The sequence below is a fragment of the Dama dama genome, chromosome 5, assembly GCF_033118175.1.
Source record: "Dama dama isolate Ldn47 chromosome 5, ASM3311817v1, whole genome shotgun sequence".
Lineage (NCBI taxonomy): Eukaryota > Metazoa > Chordata > Mammalia > Artiodactyla > Cervidae > Dama > Dama dama.
Window position 1 is genome coordinate 104,611,733 of NC_083685.1, and position 20,712 is coordinate 104,632,444.

Consider the following 20,712-nt stretch of genomic DNA (forward strand, 5'->3'; position numbering starts at 1 on the left):
TTCTTGGCATTGCCTTTCTTTGGGATTGGGATGAAAACTGACTTTTTCCAGTCCTATGGCCATTGCTGAGTTTTCAAAATTTGCTGGCATATTGAGTGAAGCACTTTCACAGCATCATCTTTTAGGACTTGGAATGGCTCAGCTGGAATTCCATCACCTCTACTAGCTTTGTTCATAGTAATGCTTCCTAAGGCCCACTTGATTTTGGACTCCAGGATGTCTGGCTCAGGGTGAGTGATCACACCATTGTGGTTATCTGGGTCATTAAGATCTTTTTTGTATAGTTCTTTTATGTATTCTTGCCACCTTTTCTGAGACACTTAATTACACATAAATCTGAGCAGTTGCAAAGAGTCCAGAGAAACTGAATGACTGGGTAAATCAGATACTTGTGAAAAGGGAAATATGATGACTCCTCTTCTTAGGCAGTTAAACAACTTGATGGTGGTGCACAAAGACAAAATTCCACCTTATCCTTCCGTAAAATCAAAAGCTGAAACCAGAGAACTTTTCCTAGTCAAAGGCATTTAATAAGCCTGGATCCATAATGGACTGATAAATTTATCATTAGACTAAAAAGTTCCGGGTTTAGCAAGCAACTAGTGTTAGATTAAAATATGAACAAGCTATCAATTGAATTCTAATTGGGGAGGAGAGTTAATAAGTTCCTTGAAAGTGCTGTGATAAAAATGCAAAAATAAACACTAGGGGTTTTTTTTAGGAGATAATATTTGATGACTGATAGTTTTCTTGCCTTGCAACTAGCCAAACACCTTATATGCAGAGTTGATTGTCTAATAACCCCAAACCTCAATGTGATATACAGGCTGTGCTTGAATCCACCTTCTGAAATATTACCCATCACTTGCTTTGCTGCCTCTCAGCGGCTGGTCAGACTCCCAAACTGTTACACATATATGAAAACCTTGATTTTACTGCAAGAAACGAAAGCTTGCATTATTAATTTTTATAACAGGGAAACTGTTATAGTATCCTTGAAATAATAATGTGATTAATAATGTTACATCCAGTTTGCTTACAAATGAAACATACCTCTTTTTTCTGAAACTGAAAACTAATTCAGGGAGGGACATGGTGGTTTTGACTCAAAGCCCAGCTGTATTCTATAGCTACACAAGGGCCTACGTTAGGGAGAGTGCACTCAGAAACATCAAAGGACATCTTCTCAGTGAGACTTTCACTTTTCTCTCTTGGCTCTGTGGTCTTGGCAGCTGGCATCAGTGAGACGCCCCTCAGACACTCAGCTGTCAGTACTTCCCAGAAAATCCTCATGATGACGAGTCGGAAGGCAGAGAAGCAGCAAGAAATCTTTAATTCTGATTAAGCCCATTTCAGTGGTGGAATAACATGTTCTGGATGGTGAATGCTGGGCAAGAGTACATCCAGTACTTTTGGTAACATTTCTTGAGACTCCTACAATGAAGCTCTGAGGTTTAGCATGGTATTTCATTTGGTTGAGCACAATTGGGCATTATTGCCAGTTATGCTTTCTGAACGTTGCTGCTGGGTTTTGATTGCCTTTCCCACTGATAATATGGGTTACATTTTCTGACCTCTAAGATGTCTCTTTTGTTGAATGTCCATACAAGTTTATCCTCTTTGAGAGTCCAGTTTAATTAAACCTTGGTATAATTCACTAATTCAAGGAATTGACATGTAGTTAAATAGATTTATAGATTTGAGAAAGCACCTCCAAAAGCAGTGCTGGGAAAGATATTAATGGCATAAATGGAATCCATCTGTAGTTGAATGCACATTTTTATTGAAAATGACAGTGGTTGAATAAACCTTCCTTCACTTGGGACCTTCACTAGCCTATGACCATGGAAATAAGGATAACCTGAGCAAGGTGGTGTTCTCCACACAAAATGAGGAATTCCTGGAATTAGTTACAAGATGAGAAAGCAATTTTTTTCCCTTGGTTTAAAACCTGACTGACCAATGTTAGTTTCAAGAACACCTACCACCAAGAGAAAATGGGGAAAAGGATTACTAAAAATTAAAAAAAAAATTTTTTTTAAGATTTGTCTTCCTGATTAAAGCAACAGAATATGCAACTGGATTTAAAATTTTTATTTATTTATTTTTGGCTGTGCTGGGTCTTCATTGCTTTTCTCTAGTTGCAGCGAGTCAGAGCTACTCTCTAGTTGTGGTCCACGAGCTTCTCATTCTGGTGGCTTCTCTTGTTTTGGGGCACAGTCTCTAGGCATGCAGGCTTTAGTAGTTGTGGCCCATGGGCTCAGTAGTTGTGGCTGGTGGGCTTTGGTTGCTCCGAGGCATGTGGGATCTTCCTGGATCAGGTGAATTCTTTACCACTGAGCCACCAGGGAAGCCTCATGGATTTTTTTAGTTATTAATCTCCCTGTTAAATAAAAACAGCCTTGGCAACAAAGCTTTAGAAAGTTTTGTTCTTTATTAGTGTGGAAGTCAGTTGATCAGATTTGTATTCAGAATTGTTGCTGTAGCCATTTTCAGGGTGAATCCTGTTCACCTTGACAGATGTTGGAAATGTTTTCTTTTAGAAACGGGAAAGGCACAGCTATACTTGGTTGATGTTCAGTAGCTAAGTTGTGTCTGACTCTGTTTACCATATAGACTGCAGCATGCCAAACTCCCTTGTCCTCCACATCTCCTGGTGTCTGCTCAAATTCATGTCCATTGAGTCTGTGATGCTATCTAACCATCTCATCCTCTGCCACCCCCTTCTCCTTTTGCCTTCAATCTCTCCCAGCATCAGGGTCTTTTCCAATGAGTTGGCTCTTTGTATCAGGTGGCCAAAGTATTGGAGCTTCAGCATCAATCCTTCCAATGAATACTCAAGGTTGATTTCCTTTATGATTGACTGCTTTGATCTCCTAGCTGTCCAAGGGACTCTCAGTAATCTTCTTCAGCACAATTCAAAAGCATCAGTTCTTTGGCACTCAGCCTTCTTTATGGTCCAACTCTCACATCCATACATGATTACTGGAAAAACTATAGCTTTGACTAGAAGGACCTTTGTTGGCAAAGTAATGTCTCTGCTTTTTAATACACTGTCTAGGTATGTCTTAGCTTTCTTTCCAAGGAGCAAGCATCTTTTAATTTCATGACTGCAGTCACTGTCCACAGTGGAGCCCAAGAAAATGTGTCACTGTTTCCACTTTTCCCCCTTCTATTTGCCATGAAATAATGGGACCAGATGCCATGATCTTAGTGTTTTGAACTTCGAGTTTTAAGCCAGCATTTTCACTCTCCTCTTTTACCCTCATCAAGAGACTCCTTAGTTCCTCTCCACTTCCTGCCATAAAGTGGTATCATCTGCTTATCTGAGGTTGTTAATATTTCTCCCAGCAATCATGATTCCAGCTTGTGATTCATCCAGCCTGGCATTTTGCATGATGTACTTTGCATATAAGCTAAATAAGGAGGGTGACAATATACAGCCTTGTCACCCTTGGGAAATATATTCCTTTCCCAATTTTGAACCAGAGTACCATCTAATGTGGCTCAGAGGGTAAAAATTCGCCTTCAATGCATGAGATCCGGGTTCAATCCCTGGGTGAGTAAGATCCCCTGGAGAAGGGAACGGCTACCCACTCCAGTATTCTTGCCTGGAGAATTCCATAGACAGGGGAGTCTGGAGGGCTACAGGCCATAGGGGTGGCAAAGAGTCGGACACGACTGGGCGACTAACACTTTCACTTTCTCTCAGCAGTGCCAAGTCCAGTTCTAATTGTTGCTTCCTGACTTGCAAACAGGTTTCTCAGGAGACATGTAAGGTGGTCTGGTATTCCCATCTTACCACAAGGTAAAAGGAGACGGAAAACAACGCGTCCCCGCTCCGGAGAAAAACCAGAGAGACGTGGCCCGCTAGTCAATCACAGGCCCTCGGCTCCTGGTCGCTGTGCACCCACTTACCTCGGCCAAACACATTATGAGCTGAAGGCTTTTAGATAGATCTCTTAAGTACACAGAAGGCTGTTGATCAGTAGCTGTCATGCCTGAATCTTTCCGGCACATGGACTCTATCTAGCTCACTAGGCTCCTCTGTCCATCGGATTCTCCAGGTTAGAATACTGGCGTGGATAGCCATTTCCTCCTCCAGGGGATGTTTCACGACTCAGGGATCGAACCCGCGTCTCATGACACTGGCAGGCGAATCCTTTACCACTGAGCCACCAGGGATCATTACGCCATAGTTGCATATACTTAAAACGACGTTTTTCAGCGGGTGAGGCCAGGAGGGTGAATCGCGCTTGCGCGCTCCCAGGCCCCGACCCCCGCGTCGCGACGTTCTTAAGTCATACCGTGGCCGCCTCCTGCCCCGCCCCGGGCCCGCGCGCTCCACCGAACACTGGTTCCATCGGAAATTTAATGAAAACGGTAAAACCAAAAGAAATTACAGCATCCTATATATTCGCAGCGTCCTCTTTCTCTCTTCCTTCGGTATGTGCCGGGAGTCCTAGAATGGATCTACTTTTCCTCAGTTCTCTTTAAAAAATGCTCTTTAAATTAATGCATCCTCCCCTCTCCTGGAATGGCTTCCTCCACCTCCCCGCGGCCCCCTCTCCCCCGCCCGCGCGGGCGCGACCACTCCGGGCTTCTCGGTGGGGGTGCGGGCTGGGCGGTGGAGAGGGCGGGTCTGGCAATCGTTCCAGGGTCCCACCGGATTTCGGAGCTCCCGGACCCGTGCGGTCTTCCCAGGATGCGGGTCTGGCCGAGCTCCGCGCGCCTCGGGTACGGGGGCGTCGACCGGCCGGCTCCCCCTCCGCGGCCCCAGGCGGTGGTACGGCCCGACGGAGTCACGCGCCCTGAGGCGGGCGCGGCCCCTTGTGAGGGGACTTGGTGGGGGCAGCCCGGGTGCGGGGGGGCGGAGATCCGAGAGGGGCGGCGCGGCGGAGGGCTCGAAGCAGGGGCGGCGCCGCAGCCTGTCGGGTTAGTAGGGACGCTGTTCCGGGCGAGGGGGTGATCCCGCTGGCGGGGAGGTCGGGCCGGGGGCGGGGTGCGGCGGCCTGGAGCTGAGGAGGCCCCCAGCTTGGCGGGTGAGGTCGGGCGCGATCTCCTCGCGGAAGGGGTGGGTCGCGGCGGCCGGCGGCACTGGGTCCCCAGCGCGGGGACCCTCGGGGTGGACGTGTTCAGGCGCCAAGTCACTAGTGGTTGAGTGTCCTCGACGGTCACACGCACGTCCCTGGTACCGGAGGCCAGGCCGCCGTCCGGATTGCAGGGGCGGGGGGACCCGGCCGGGGTGCCCCGCTGGAGGGGTGCTCACGTTCCTCTCGCGGTGGGAGAGGGCGTGGACAGTACCCTTGCCCGTCACGAGGTGTCGTGTTGAGGAGCGTCTCCGGCGGGGGAGGGTTTCTGCTGCTTCCTTGGCTTCTGGAAAGCTGGCTGGGGAGTAATGACTGGGGGGCATCCGGTAGAGATTGGAGTCGGAGACCCAACTTCACGCTGCCCGAGGTAGGGTGCCTGGGGCCGTGGTTCCCTCCCAGGCCAGTGGCGCTCAGCTTTAGGCTGGTGCTGAGAGAGGTATTTGGACCCGTTGGACGTCACCTGGCTACTCGGGGCTGGAGAGAGGTTTTCTTGAGTCTGTGGGTGCGCGGCTGAGGAGCTAAGTTTTATCTCGGCTGTGATCCGAGGAGTCAGAAGTCCTGTCAGACGGGAGTGAGTGTCACTCAGAAAAAGTCAGAGTAGCCTGACAGTTTGATCCTGGATGCTCAGAAGAAGCTTAGCAGCATCACCTCTGCCCACAGGCTGGGCTGTTGTCTGAAGGGTTAAATGGGCATGATGTGTAACCAAGAGTTGGAAGGATGACGACTTTATATACTTAAATATCTTAAACTTTACAAGGACATTTAAACATATACTTGTGTCACAAGGGATCAGACTTTGTCGTGGACTCTATTCGCATCATCAACATTCTGTGGGCCGCTGCTTACAAGGCGAGCCTCTGCTGAAGCACTGAGAGCTGTGGGGTCCCCACGTCCTCTTTCATGTTCTCATATGAGGTTGGCTGTAGGCAGCTTAATTATTTTTTTTTCCATGCCCACTGCTCTTAGAATTGGCCCTGATACTTTTCCTTGCCTAGAAAACAGCAGGTCTTGAAGCTGAGGTATGACGGTGTTGCCCGGCCCAATTCATGTGCAAATGGCCCTGCTATCTGTCGACTAGGTGGGATGGTGGCCATGTAGTCCTGATAAGTATAGAGATTCATGTGGACACCTTCCACAAGTGTTCCACTTTCTGTGGCAACAACTGTCCTCTCTCCAGGCAACTCCTAAATTCACTTATTTATTTAACACGTGTTAACTTGGTGCCCGCTGTGTGCAAGGAACTGCTGAAGATGAGACACAGTGTATGATCCAGTAAAATAAAGCGGGGAGAGAGTGATGGGTGGGTGTGAGCACTTAGGAGGGGCAGTGAGCCAGTGGAGGTCTTGGGGCGGGGGGTGTTCGGGACCTTTCTCCCCAGCCCTGCCTCTCTGTCCTGCTCTCCAGAATCTCCATGGAACTCAAGGTCTTCCAGCTAAGTGCCCTCTTATCTTAAACTATCTTCTCTCCCACTGCCCACCTTCCTCTAGCACCCACCCCCATACTCTGACTTGCCGTGCCTTCCAGCCACCCCTCCTCCTATCTGGTCCTCAGGTGTCTCTTTTAGGTTGGCTCTGCCGCTTCTGCTGTGACCCTCACGCTCCAGTGCAGTGACAGCTGGATGGTTGACAACACTTTACTGATGTGGTAAACACAGACTGTTCCCATTTTAGCCTGCCTTCCAGACCCTGCTGTGTGACACGTGTCAGGTCCGCTGGGCGGTTACCATCTCACCTCTGTGCCTCCAGTACTGTTGCAGCCTAGTGGATACCACTACCCCCCACCTTTACGGTTTTCCCAAGCAGAGGACACTTGTGTCTGCACCCCCACCTGCCATCTCCACCTTCTTGGTGCCCAAACCACCCTGCCTCCTGACCCTTCCAGGACTCTGCTTCCCTCATGACTTGGATTTTGCCCCGTGGTCCCTGGAGTGACCGTGCACTTTGCCTCGCTGCCTGTCATTCTCTGTGACCTTGACCAGCTCTTCCTCCCTCCCACATCTAAGCTCTAGAGGCCCAGGGCCCCTCAGCCCTGACTGCCCCACTTAGCGCCACCACCCCCCTACGGCCAGCCTGTCGTCATCTTCTCCACTGGGGGCTCCCCTCAGCACTGCTCTCTGCTCCCAGCCCCCACGTCCCTGCTTCCTTCCTGGTGCTCCACAACCCACCCATGAGCAGTGTCTGCTTTTCTCCTTGGGGTACAGTCACGCTTGGACTGTCCTCACCACCTTCCCCTGCCCAGCCTGGCCCAGGCCAGCTGGCTTCCCTGTGTCTACCTGGAATAGCAGCCAAAATGATCTTTTAAAGTAACATTCAAATTTATTGTATTTCTCATCAGAATTCCCACAGGTTCTCTAATCTCTGAAAGATAGTTCGGGGTCTTATCATGGCCCTAAAATCCACCCCCCACTTGACTTCTGCCCTCACCCCCAGCTCTGCGAACATTCACACTCCTTCACGCCTCCTCCTCAGCACTTGTGGTGCCCTGTGCTCCTTCAGCTCTCAATCAGGAGCCCTTTTGTCTGAAATCACATCCCGCCTCCTCCAGGGATTCTCTGCCCTTGACTCCTGTCCTTGTCTCCCTGACTCTGTCACCACATGAGAGGAAGCAATAGCCCTACTTCCCCTCCCCTCCTGGGAGGTGAGCTCCATGAGGCAGCATCATGGCACCTGCAATGCTGCCTGGCATTGGAGCTGCCCCACGGCTGTTCATGGAACAGATGCCGCAAGGCACTGTCACTCCTTGTCCCCATGAGCCCTGCCATCACAGTCCTGACTGAAGGGTTTCTGTGTGATCCCAAGTTCTGTTTGTCTTGTTTGTCCTCACTCCACGTGGCAGGGACGGTGTCTGTTTTGCATCTCTGCATGCGATGCCATGCTGGTTGAGACTGGGAGCTTAGCAGTGCCGCCCGGCTCATGACCTGACTGGTCAGGGACAGCCCTCCGGTCTCCGGGCCCTGGAGTGGGTGGGTTCTGGGGCCATCTAAGGCATTTCTCTCCTCTCCCCACAGCCCAGCACCATCTCTAGGGCACCATGAACGCCATCGTCGCGCTCTGTCACTTCTGCGAGCTGCACGGCCCCCGCACGCTCTTCTGCACAGAGGTCCTGCACGCCCCACTGCCACAGGGGGCCGGTAGCGGGGATGGCGCCGGCCGGGGCGAGCCTGCGGACGAGGAGGAGGGCGGCATCCAGATGAGCAGTCGCATCCGTGCGCACAGCCCAGCAGAAGGTGCCAGCGCGGAGTCCAGCAGCCCGGGGCCCAAGAAGTCGGACATGTGTGAGGCCAGTGTCTCTTGGGGCCCTGGGGGCGGGGTCGAGGGGCGTTTCTTCTCTGCAGGGGCTTGGGCTTGACCTCCTGGTCATGGAAGTGACCTCACAGCTCTGGGCTCTTGGGATGTACTTGCTGCCTCTCTTCCCTCTGGTTCTTTCCTCTCATGCCAGCTCTTGCTCTTTCCAGTCCCTCTGGGCCAGCAGGCGCTTGCCACCATCACAGAGTCTGCCTTTCCGGCCTCCCTTCTGCACAGTGCTCACGCACTGCCGACCTCCTCTCCTGTCCCCTCGGCCGGGTGTCCTCCTCTCAAGCACCCTGCCTGCCTCCTGAGCCCTGGGTGATAGAGATCAGGTCCCTGAACCAGGCTGATTCTTCACATGCAGGCCCTGGGTTTGGACTGGAAATTGGGTGGTGTTGGACCTGCCATGCAGGGTGAACAGAAATCCAGCCATGTTAGTTTGGGTTTGCTGAGAAGCAGTCAGCGAGCTTGAGGTTGATTGATTGTGAGGGGTCGAGAGGGAGGGAGCAAAGGTGGGGAGGGGCTTCTGCTGTGAGCAGGTGACACCTGTGACAGGGAGGCAGGCAGGAGGGGGACCTGGGCAGTGGGATCATGGGGGAGGGTTCTTGAGCTAGAACAGCTTGGGAGGGTCCTACATCACACGGGGAGGGCTTGCCTTGGGGACGCACAGCCTCAGCACCAAACATGGCTGTGGCTTCAGAGGGGCAGCAGCCAGGGTCACTGGTCCAGCCCACTTCCATGGCAGAGGGTCTGAGCGTGGCTACCTCCTGAGGCCCTGCCCAGTGTTGTGCCCAGATCAGAGTGGAGGCCAGCACAGGCTGTGTGAGCCACTCTGAGCCTGTTTTGCTGTCTCGAAGGTGGGGGTGCTTGTGGTGACTGTCTTGGGTTTGCGCCTCGAGTTAGATGAGTGGTGGGTACTGAGCTCCCCAGGACTCCTGCTGTGGGCGTGTGGTAGACTAGACCCAGTGACCTCTGTGAGGCCCCCGTCCGGGTTTTCCTGTTCAGGAAACGGAGCTCCTCAGCCAGGTGTAACTCTAGGAGCCAGTTGTTTTTTTACAGTAGTAGATTCTTTTGCTTGAGATTCTCACAAGGGGAAGAATGTGTGTTGCTTGCTTCCTGGCTAACTGGTTTTCTTTTGTTTCTCTTGAGCAGGGCTGCCGGTCACTTGCTGCAGGGCACCCCGGCTACATCAGCCATGACAAGGAGACCTCGATCAAGTATGTCAGTCATCAGCACCCCAACCACCCCCAGCTCTTCAGCATCGTCCGCCAGGCCTGCGTGCGGAGCCTGAGCTGTGAGGTGAGAGCCCGTGACCTGGGCCCTCTGAGGAGTCGTTCCCACACACTCCAGCCTGGGCAGCATCAGTGTTGGTCATGGGCAGGCAGGCAGCCAGCAGTCCTGTCATGAAGAGCACAGGCAGGCAGGCCTCCAGAGTAAGCTACAGGGCACCCTGGCTGGTTGCTAGCTCACCCTTGTAAGCACCGGACCTGCATTCTTTGTTCTTCCTAGATGTGCTGCTCATGTGTAGAGTATGTGTAGGCCATGTTGCTCCCATCGGATGTCACCACCATGTCACAGCCTCAGTGCCCATCACATGCTCTCTGAGTTGTCCAGGGAGTGAGTCAGGGTGTTTCTAAGACATGTGACTGCTGCTGTTGCATTCAGTCTTAGCATATATGTCTCTGTCACAGAGAATTTGTAGTTTATTCTCTCATGCTTCCTGTCACTGTACCCACTTTCAGACCTTTGAGGCTTGTCCTCCCTCCAGTATGTTCCAGATGAGTGATGTTGGCAAGTTTGAGCCTGGGGTAGATTATATATTTGTACAGGAGTTCTATATGACTCAAGGTAGAAAGAAATTAAGGAATCCACTGGCCCTTGCGTTCCACAGTGATGAATGTTCTCTTTGGGGAGTTTGATCACAGGAGAGAGAGAAGCGGACGCTTCCTCTCTCATCCTCCTTTCCCACTCTTCTTGTAATCAGTGTTGGTTCGTTAGTGCAGGAAGAACTGTCTGAGCAGGAGTCACCTGTATATAGAGGGTGGTGTCCTGGAGCGCTGTCCTTGTGTCCCAGGTCTGCCCCGGCCGCGAGGGCCCCATCTTCTTTGGGGACGAGCAGCATGGCTTCGTGTTCAGCCACACGTTCTTCATCAAGGACAGCTTGGCCCGGGGCTTCCAGCGCTGGTACAGCATCATTGCCATCATGATGGACCGCATCTACCTCATCAACTCCTGGCCCTTCCTGCTGGGCAAGATCCGCGGGATCATCGACGAGCTCCAGGGCAAGGCGCTCAAGGTGGCCAGGAGGCTGGGTGGTAGGGGCGGGTTGGGAGGGCTCCACGCGGAGGGAACGAGTGGGGCGGTGTGCCTGCCTCGGGGTCCTGACCACTGCATGGTCGGAGTTGTGGACACAAGCTGGAGGCCAGCCTGTCTCTCTCGAGTCCTGCTGCCCTGGTTCTTGTTCGGCTCTGTCATAACTGCAGTTAGCCACTCTGGCGTGATCCCTGCTGATCTTTGCTTCCTCTCACCATCGTTTCAGAAGCCTGTCCACTAATAGTGTGGCAGACCCACATTCTACCTGGATGTCAAGGGCCACCTGGGGGGACAGGCTGGTGGTGCTTTGGTAGCAGACAGTCCCTAAACCCCAGCGGCTTGTTGATGATCTGTGTTCAGTTCAGGCGACAGGGATCTGCTCACCGTGTCAGCCTGGTGTGTGGGGTGGCAGCCGTGGTGACCTGCTGCTCATAGGTGCCTGCTCAAGGGGCACTTGGGCCTGGAGGCCTGGCTCCTCTCCTTGTGGGGGGTGGTTGCGTGTCCCCACTGGACAGGGTCTGAGCAGTGGAAGCCCCTGTGCCTGGAGGGGGAGCCAAGAGCACTGGGAGAGCAGCCTCATGGCCACCTTGAGCAGGGAGGCTGCGGGAGAAATTCTTAACTGACGCTTTCCTCAGGTGGCTTCTGACCGCATGGGGACAGAGTACCCTGCTGGGTGGGAATGGCAGCCTCATCTTTCCTCTGAGTCCAGAGAGCAGAGGGGCCTGGGCTGCCAGCTGGGATTGTCCTGAAGGGCCATCCCCTCCCTCCGTGGCTCAGGTGTTTGAAGCGGAGCAGTTCGGGTGTCCGCAGCGTGCCCAGAGGATGAACACAGCATTCACCCCGTTCCTGCACCAGAGGAATGGCAACGCCGCCCGCTCGCTGACATCCTTGACCAACGATGATAGCCTGTGGGCCTGCCTGCACACCTCCTTTGCTTGGTAACCAGACTCGGTCTTCTCGCAACTGCTAGGGTGTTGGCCGGACTGTGCCTAGGTTGGGGGACCGTCACTGGGCGCATCTGTGTGTGGCTTGTGAGCCTGAGCTTGGCCCAGTTGTCCTTGGCCCTGAGCACGCAGAGGTCGCTGAGAAGGTGCTACTTTTCGGGTGCTGACCCCAGGCCAAAGCCAGTGGTCTCTCCTCTCCTGGGACAGCAGTGAGTGCTTAAACTGCTAGACTGTTGCGGATCAGGATTTGGAGGGAGCTGACCTGGGCTGCTTTGGTCTCAGGAGGAGCTTCTGTCCTCTGAAGCTGGCTCCCTCTTGGGGCTAGCAGGTTGGTCCAGCCGTGGGTGGGCAGCCTCAGCCCTTCACCGTGGTTGTGCCAGTGACCTGGGGGAGTGAGAAGGGCTCGGCGGCCCTTATGCCCAGGTCTCAGTGGCCTCAGACCTGCCTTCACCTGCTGTCATTAGAGGGGCCCACCTAAGGCAGGTGGGAGGCTCAGTCTCCACCATGTGGAGGGAAGAGTAGGGACAGACTTGTGGACAACCTGGAAACTGCTACAGTCTGTCCCCCCGCCACAGACTGTTTCTGTTCCTCCCCTGCAGGGTATTTTCCTTCCAAACACCCCAAGTTCTCATTCCTGTGCAGTGTCACCTAAGCCATGTCCTCACATGGAAATCTTTGAGTGCAGCTCCTGAGAACCTGCAAACTAAGGCAGAAATATGTCTCCCCAGCCAAGTGTTCTGTCTTTTAAAAATCAATTACGGAAATTTTCAGACCGACCCAACGTGTAATAAGCACCACATACCCTTGCCGTCTTGCTTTAGCAGTTATCAGTGTCTTAATGCTTTTTCATCTGTTCTCTCACTTTTTTATTCTAGAATGTTTTTTAAGGCAAATCTTAGTTGTATACCTCAGCCATTAAATTATCACATCCCACAAAGCAGATTCCTTCTGTAGCTTCCTCTAGCCCCATCCACGCTTGCTGTCCTGTGCTGCCTCAAGCTTGACCTGGTGTGGGGGCCGTACCGCCACGGGCGCAGGTGCTGCTGGGTCTCTGTCAGGGGACCCCTGGACCCCTGGCTGATCGCAATCACTGGGCAGTTTTCAGCTGCGTCCTTACACCCGTGTGTTCTGTTACCTGGTAGTCAGATCAGCAGGGTCTTTCGGTTTCGAGTCCTATTTTTCTTTTGGCAAGAACACTTCATAGTTGGTGCTCTGTTCTCAGGCTCCTGAAAGCATGCGGCAGCCGGCTGACTGAGAAGCTCCTGGAAGGCGCACCCACTGAGGACACCTTGGTCCAGATGGAGCAGCTTGCGGGTGAGCAGGGAGGTGCTCGTGCTGGGAGCCTGTGGGATGGCTGTGCAGTTGCCCTGTGCTCAGTCCATCCCTCCGTCCTGGCAGAGGGCTGATGGAGGACACCCTGGGAGCAGAAACTGGCCCTTTTCTCTTCATGATTTTATTGGGGTTTCCTGTCTCATCTTCCTTTATGGTCCCATGAGAGTCTGTCCAGGCAGGTTGGAGAGGCCTGCCTTGACCCCCAGGGCTGTTGCTGCCTTGACCCCCAGGGCGGGAGGGGGGCAGGTGAGCGAGGCTCTCAACCTGCTCGCCTCTCTGGACGGGGGCCCACTCCCTGCTCTGCTCTGTAACAGTAGAGTGCTGTGCTTCACAGGACCCGAGGGTTTCACCAGAGCAGTGGCTCCCCAGCCTGGTGTCTGGGCCACCTTCCTCAGGTCTGTGGTCAGCTCTCCACGTCTGGGTAACCACCCGGGGGGTCTGAGAGTCCACGTTTCTTTTGGAGATGATTGGATTTTCAGTGATGTAGCAGTGTGGGGTGAACAAGACTCGTGATGTGCTTGATGAGCTGCTTCTTGCAAATGCGTGACCTTAACAAGCTGGAGCTGTTTTGAGGTTGTTCCTGTCATCAGGTGACTTGCATCTGAAGAGGCTTCCCTGCAAGGGCGAGGCGCTGGATTGCGGTCCACCATGGTACTCTCACGGTGCAGTCAACCGTGGACCACTGATCGCAGTGATTATGCATTTTTTGGCTGGTGAAGAGGGCAAGGGCTGTCTGTTGGTGAGGTCTCTTTACTTCGAGAGCCGAGAGTGTTGAGAGAGGTGCAGGTGTGCAGGGTTCACTGTCACGTCTTGGGTTATATTTTTGTCAAAAAGGTGAGTGTAGGGATTCAGAGCACAGGCTGGAGCCAGACAGATGTGCCTTCAGGTCCGGCTCTGGGACGCATGTATGTTCTGTGTTGCCCAGGCACTGCCCCCTCGTGCGAGACAGGGAGTGAGGGTACTGCATTCGTGGGGCTGATGTGAGGTGAGCTGAGATGACAAGCACTTCCTTTCTGTAAGGCGAGGAGAACGGTGCTGACTTCAGGGCAGGACGTGTGGAGCCCTCAGGGTAGCGCCTGTGTGCTTTGCTCAGCCTTGGCTTGACTTCTTCCACCAGCCGTGGATAGAACGCAGACTGACCACTCCCAGCCCCCCAGGGCTCCAGAGGCAGCAAGTAGTGTAGCCAGCTGGCCTGAACTCGAAGTCAGTAGCTTCCTGGTGGGTTTAACCACAAGGTGCCTTGGGCTGAAGTGGTCATGTGACATCCAGGGAGTAAAGGAACCCAGAGCTGTGTGCTGCGAAACTTTAGTTGTCCGTTTTGCAGAGTTGGAAGAGGAATCAGAAAGCTGGGACAACTCTGAGGCTGAAGAGGAGGAGAAAGGCCCTGCCCTGCCAGAGGGGGCAGAGGGGCGGGAGCTGACCAAGTGCCCAGCGGAGTCTTCCTTGCTCTCAGACTGTGGAGCTTGGCAGCCACGGAAGCTCTCCGTGTTCAAATCGCTTCGGCACATGAGGCAGGTAGGTGGTGGCAGGGGACGGGGAGGGGATAGAGGGGTCAGACACTGGGACCGGAGCCCCTGCCTCTGCTTCTGGCTCATCTTCACCCGGCACACCTTGTCCTTCAGGCTGCCATACTCAGGAGTGACCAGGAACCTTCTCAGTGGGTGACTGTAGAGGACAGTGGGCATCTGGGGTGTCTGAGCCCTAGGCTCAGTGAGGATGGAGGGGTTGTCTTTAAAGAAAGGCCCAGCAGTCGGCTTTTCATGAGTCTTGAATCTTGTGGCTCTGGAACCTTCTAAAGGAGTTGAGCAACATTGTTGATTTGCATGCAGCACGGATGCTTTGTAGATTGAAAACAGTGGGCAGTCTTACAAAGAATGAAAAGATCTGAATGTCTGACTCAAGTAATTGCATTCAAACAAGGGCTTGTCATTCAGTATAAGAGGGAGCCTGCGCGGCAGTGGGGGTAGGGGTGGGGCATGACCACTGGGGGTACTGGGGGAGGGACTACTGGGTCACAGAGGCCGACAGTTCCTTCTTAGACTCTTTTTATGTTGAGCATGAATTCTGTCAGAAGACAGTGATTTGTTTTTTGGAAAATTAAGTAAAAAGCCTGATTAACAACAGGTTCTCTGTGGGACTTCAGGGTAAAAACCGTTCACTCAGCTCGTCCTTGACTAGGCTGCAAGCCCTGCTGATTGTTTCTGTGGGTGACAGTTGGGAGGGGTCTGGGGTTCTGCCAGGGGTGGGTCCTGGAGGCGGGTTCTCAGGGGCGGGTGGTATTGGGTAATAGGATGAGCTCTTCGAAACTGTGAGTTGTTGTTCAGTCACTCCGTTGTGTCCAGCTCTTTGCAACCCATGGACTTCAGCATGCCAGGTTTCCCTTTCCTTCACCATCTCCTCGAGTTTGCTCAAACTCATGTCCATTGAGTTGGTCATGCCATCCAACCATTTTGTCCTCTTTCGTCCCCTTCTCGTGCGTTCAATCTTTTCCAACATCGTTCCTTCCAATGAATATTCAGGGTTGATTTCCTTTAGGATTGACTGGTTTGTTCTCCTTGCTGTCCAAGGGACTCTCAAGGGTCTTCTCCAGCACCACAGTTCAAAAGCATCAATTCTTTGGCGGCCTTTTGTCTTCAAAACGTCAGTGCCACAGGGTTAATCAGTTGATTAAAGCAGGAAAAAGATAAGATGGGCTGCTCAGGTGGCTCAGCAGCAGGAGATGCAGTAGATGCGGGTTCAATCCCTGGGTCAGGAAGATCCCCTGGAGAAGAAAATGGCAACCCACTCCAGTATTCTTGCCTGGAAAACCCCATGGACAGAGGGGCCTGGTGGGCTACGGTCCATGGAGTCACAAAGAGACACAACTGAGCAACTGAACGACAACAGAGACAGGATAGATCAGGGAGTCTCACTCCCAGGAGGAGGGGTGGAGGTGTGCTCTGGACGTGGATCCACACTGAACAGGGCAGCCCTGGGTGAGCCGGTGTGGAGACCCCGCTCTTCCTTGGTGCTGAAGAGTCACAACCTTGGTTCGCTTTTGAGTGGTTGAGCCATAGTTAAGTGTGTAGAGAGAGAAGGTGTGTTGCAGAAAGCTTAGAATGAACAGCTTTAAGTTTTTAAGAGTAAAATTGGGGGAAAGATGTTGAAGTTTGCAAGAGCTTTGGGCTCAGGCTTTCAGGTGTGAATGTAGAGAGGTCCCCTGCCCCTTCCTGTCCTGGGCACGTCATCCAACTCCCCCTTCCCCCTCTGGAGGTAGATGACTTCCTCTCTCCTGGCCCGCCTCCTTTGCTCCACAGGCAAAGTTTCTGGATGGAAAACTGTACGCTGTGTTTTTCAGGTCCTGGGTGCCCCATCTTTCCGCACACTGGCCTGGCACGTCCTCATGGGGAACCAGGTGATCTGGAAGAGCAGAGATTCAGACCTCGTCCATTCAGCCTTCGAAGTCCTTCGGGTGAGAGGGTGTTTTTTCTCTGGTGGTGGTGGGGAGACAGTACTGGCCTGGTGGGTTTTATTAACTGGACTTCAGGTGTGGGTGTTAGGACGTATCAGAGACTTGTTGCCTGAATCTAAGATCTGTGTTTTTCCCCACTATTAATATGGGGGTCATCTGCCCTTTCACTGCCGAGGGCCTGGGTCCCATCCCTGGTTGGAACTGATTGCATAAGACACACACAGCTCGGCCCCAAAATATTTAGAAAAACAACAGGTAGTGATTTGTGGCTTTGTTTCCTCTGAGGAATCTGCTGTCCTCATAGACTGATTACGCCTTGTCTGTATCCCCATCCCTACCCCTCTGAGAAGCCACCTCCACCAGCGTTGGCCTCAGCCCCCAGGGCCTCTGCATGGCGCGTTCTTGATGGGCCCGCCGTGTTGCACCCCACAGGTGTAGTGGTGCCATGGCCCGGGTCTGGCTCTGAGGATGCGTGCTCACCGCCCTCTGTCTAGGTCCTGAGGGCACGAGATCAGTCTCTCAAAAAGCTTTGGGGATGAGGGAAGAGACACACAGCTAAGCAGCTGGAGAATGAAGGAGCTAACCCTGCTGAGCAGGCCAGGGTGGGGCTGTGTGGGAGACAGCCTGGGGCCAGAAGACCAGGGACACCTTGGGAGGAAGGGGCTCTGCACGAGTGCTGAGTACACTGGGGTGTGGGGATGGACGCAGCCGGGGCAGCGCTCCTCAACCCTGGGCCGTTGTGTCCCTGCAGACCATGCTGCCCGTGGGCTGTGTCCGTGTCGTCCCCTACAGCAGCCAGTACGAGGAGGCCTACCGCTGCAACTTCCTGGGCCTCAGCCCCCACGTGCAGATCCCTCCCCACGTGCTGGCCTCAGGTACAAGCCTCGTTGGACCTCAGGACTCGGAGCGAGACCACGTGGCTGGGTGTCAGCTGTGTGTGAGGACCACGCCTGCTGGCCTCAGAGACAGGAGGGCCCACGTTGCAGGACTTGCTTTGCCAATGGCATTGGTCTCTGTTTCCTGTCTTCAAGGCAGGTGTGGGTTGGGCTGGACAAGCTCATGGTTGCGGTAGCTTGCTGGGGTGTGGCTCTCAGTGGGGGCATGTCCCATCCTGGGGATGGTTCAGGAGTCCCGCTGGACTGACCCCTCTGCCCTGTGGTGGTCCTTCCTCTTTCTGGTCTCCTGTTTTATCTGCCGTAAACCCGTCCCTGCTGCCCATCAGCACAGTGGCCTTTGCTCTGCTCACCTCCACCCTTGGGATGGACAAGCTTATTGCTCTAGAAAAACAGCCAGGAAGCTCATTTTCATCCCTTTTCATTTGGGAGCATTTGGGAATCAGCCTAGGCACCCATCCCCACCTCCTGGCATGTCCAGGCTCCTCCGGTGATTCTGTGAGTTGGACAGACGGTTGGTCACAGAGCTGCCATCCTTCAGCACTCAGGCTGGGCTGTGAGTCCAGGAGGTAGTATGCAGAGCACAGGCTCTAGTCTCAGAGACTGGCTTGATGTTATTACCACCATAGCCATGTGACCTCATGCAAGTCACTTAGATTCTGTTTCCCTGCCTATGAAGTAGGGGTTTTGCAGGACCCCTCTCACAGAGCAGTTTAGTATTAAGCCAACTGAGGTATATGACATAATCAGTAGTTATTATCACTTGATGCATTGTTAGTTTGAGTCAAAAGTGAACTCTTAACTGTGTTCACAAATGACAGAAGATTTTAAAGGCCCAAGTATTAACCTCGGGTGGCTGGAGTTTCCCGAGATGGTCTGAGATGATTCGGAGCCGCAGAGTCCAGTGTGCTTGTCATGGGGTGAAGGGGCACACTTGACAGAGCAGTGTGTCTGTGTTGCCCCAGAGTTTGCTGTGGTCGTGGAGGTCCACACGGCCACTCGCTCCAGCCTCCATGCAGTCGGGTGTGAGGGTGAGCAACCTCTCAGCAAGTATGAGTTTGTGGTGACCAGTGGGAGTCCTGTAGCTGCAGACCGAGGTGAGTCCCGCTGAGTGGGCTGCCTCATCCCAGAATGAGCTGGGGGGGTGGGGGGGCAGCACTCAGGCTCTCCTGGTGCTGACCCCCTCTGCCCCACCTTCAGTCGGCCCCACCATCCTGAATAAGATGGAGGCTGCTCTGACCAACCAGAACCTGTCCGTGGACGTGGTGGACCAGTGCCTCGTGTGCCTCAAGGAAGAGTGGATGAAGTAAGCAGGCGCTGTCGCGGCTTCTGGTGTCTTGCTTTCCGGGGAGGGCTGGGGTGCCAACACCACGGCATCCTGCTGAGGAAAACCAGAAAAGAGCTGAGGCCGTGGCGCTGGGGTGGTGCAGTAGGGGAGAGGTTACAAGTCCGCCGCCTGTGCAGCCAGCTGGGTGACCTTGAGCAGGTGACTCGGCACCTGGGCCTCAAGCTGCTCTGTGCTCTCCAAGGAAGCAGTTGTTTTTGATAGTTAATTAACTTAAAAAATTGAAAGATCAGATAGTTCTCATTCTGTGACAGCAGATAACTATATTCCCTCCTGCCTTCTTAGTAATTTTTTGTCAATTAATTAGCCAAACATCGTTCTGACTTTAAATAGTGCAATGAAGCTTCAGAGCAGGCAGTTCCTTTCATGACAGGAAGTAATGTTTGTTTTTTTAACCTCCCTGTCTGGATGCAGCAGCATTAGAACTGGGCAAGTGGGAAATGCTGGGGCAGGCCTGAGCTGCTGCGGTGCCGGGCTGACTCCCCTGTTTCTGTTCTGCTCTGCTTATCAAGCTGTTGCTGGTCTTGAAGCCTCTTAGGCCCCAGGACCAGAACTCTGCTGATGGCGCTATGGTAGCTGAGTGTTTGGTTTTGATTTTCTACAGCAAAGTGAAGGTCCTTTTTAAATTCACCAAGGTGGATAGTCGGCCCAAAGAGGACACACAGAAGCTGCTGAGTATCCTTGGAGCGTCTGAGGAGGACAACGTTAAGCTGCTCAAGTTCTGGATGACAGGCCTGAGCAAAACCTACAAGTCACACCTCATGTCCACGGTCCGCAGCCCCACGGCCTTGGAGCCTCGCAACTGACCCCACCGTGGGAATGAGCATCCACGTGGCCTGCTGGGAAGTGGCAATGGCCAACTTGTCGTGATGCTCAGACACAGGTCTCTGATGGCGGTCACAGGTGGTCCTCCTGTATCCGAATGCCGACCTGACCCTGTTTGCTCAGAAGGAGTGGAAGCTGTTGGAACTGAACTCTGCTCTCTGTGTGGGGTTTGCGCCTGGTGTGGTTCTTGGCACCATCCCACAGACTTTGAGCTGCTCCAGCCCTGAAGAGGGCAGTTGGAGACTTGTGACAGTTTGTCCCCTGCATTCGCACCCCCTAGGAGAGAAGAACGGACAGAAAATATGTATCTCCTGTCTGGTCAGCCTCGCCTGAGGTACCTCAGCCTCACTGTCAGATCCTGTCAAGGTTGGCAGTTGAACCTTTCTATTCTGAAATTCAGCAAGGGTTTTCCGGGTTTTGTGTGTGTCGTGAGTTTCCCTGTAGTTATGGGTTTTCAGAGTATGTGCTAATCTGGAGTCACTGCTAATAATCTGGCTTCAAGTCAGGGCTCTGGGAATGGCTCTGGGTGGAGTGGATATTCCACGCTCATCATTGGAGCATCTGGAATTCGTATTTTTAAGTTATCTGACCACCACTCTTCTGGCCATTCTCTGCTGTGGTTGCTTTGAGAGTACCCTGAGCTTGAGGACAAGCCCTGATCTTTTTGCACAGAGATGACACTCTGCTGAAATGCCAACTGGAGTCCTTTGACTGACCTGGCTCACTATGTATGCAGCTGAGACACCCATCATAGTTTTCTTCCATATCACTCTGCCCTTGATTGCTTCTTTAAATGTCTGCATTTGGCTGCAGTTAATTTTGGTGTCTAAAGACAGGTTCATCATCCCTGTGTACATTTTTAATAAGGATTTGTGGTTTGGAAGGATTTTCCAGTAATTTTGCTGATTTGTTTATAGTTTTTTGTGTTTAATTTATATTTAACAGGAAGACCATGTTTATATTACTAGGTATATGTATTGTGCAAGAACATCAAAATAATAAAGATATATTTTTATAAACTGTTGACTACATGGTTTTATTGGTTTGCTACCTCAGATTTTCTTGGGATCAGTCACAGAAAATAATATGGTTAGAGTAAGACCAGTAATAGAACTGTTTTGGAACTTTCTACTTTGCTGGAGGGGAAGACTTAATAAATTGTGATTAACTTTCAGTCAGTTTCAGCTCTTTGTACAATTTCAGGTTCCCTTCTCCTACCCCTAGCCATGTGG

At 52.7% G+C, this 20,712-nt stretch overlaps 1 protein-coding gene across 9 annotated transcripts; it reads left to right on the top strand.

Annotated features, from left to right (window-relative positions):
- Positions 1 to 4,301: 4,301 nt before the first annotated feature.
- Positions 4,302 to 20,499, top strand: FLCN (folliculin). Of its 9 annotated transcripts, none has more exons than XM_061143675.1 (12): positions 4,305 to 4,383; positions 8,098 to 8,369; positions 9,530 to 9,676; positions 10,452 to 10,673; positions 11,468 to 11,628; positions 12,857 to 12,948; positions 14,291 to 14,481; positions 16,304 to 16,417; positions 17,169 to 17,292; positions 18,276 to 18,407; positions 18,511 to 18,616; positions 19,291 to 19,468. In XM_061143675.1, exons 2-12 carry the CDS (start codon positions 8,121 to 8,123, stop codon positions 19,328 to 19,330), a joined length of 1,578 nt encoding a protein of 525 aa, XP_060999658.1. In that variant the 5' UTR covers positions 4,305 to 4,383; positions 8,098 to 8,120; the 3' UTR covers positions 19,331 to 19,468. The 9 variants fall into 9 exon arrangements, 7 of the variants coding, with proteins under 7 accessions (XP_060999659.1, XP_060999660.1, XP_060999658.1 ...); XM_061143670.1 differs by having other exon boundaries at positions 4,306 to 4,383; positions 19,260 to 20,499; XM_061143672.1 differs by lacking the exon at positions 4,305 to 4,383 and adding an exon at positions 4,610 to 4,737 and having other exon boundaries at positions 19,260 to 20,499.
- The last annotated feature ends 213 nt before the right edge of the window (positions 20,500 to 20,712 follow it).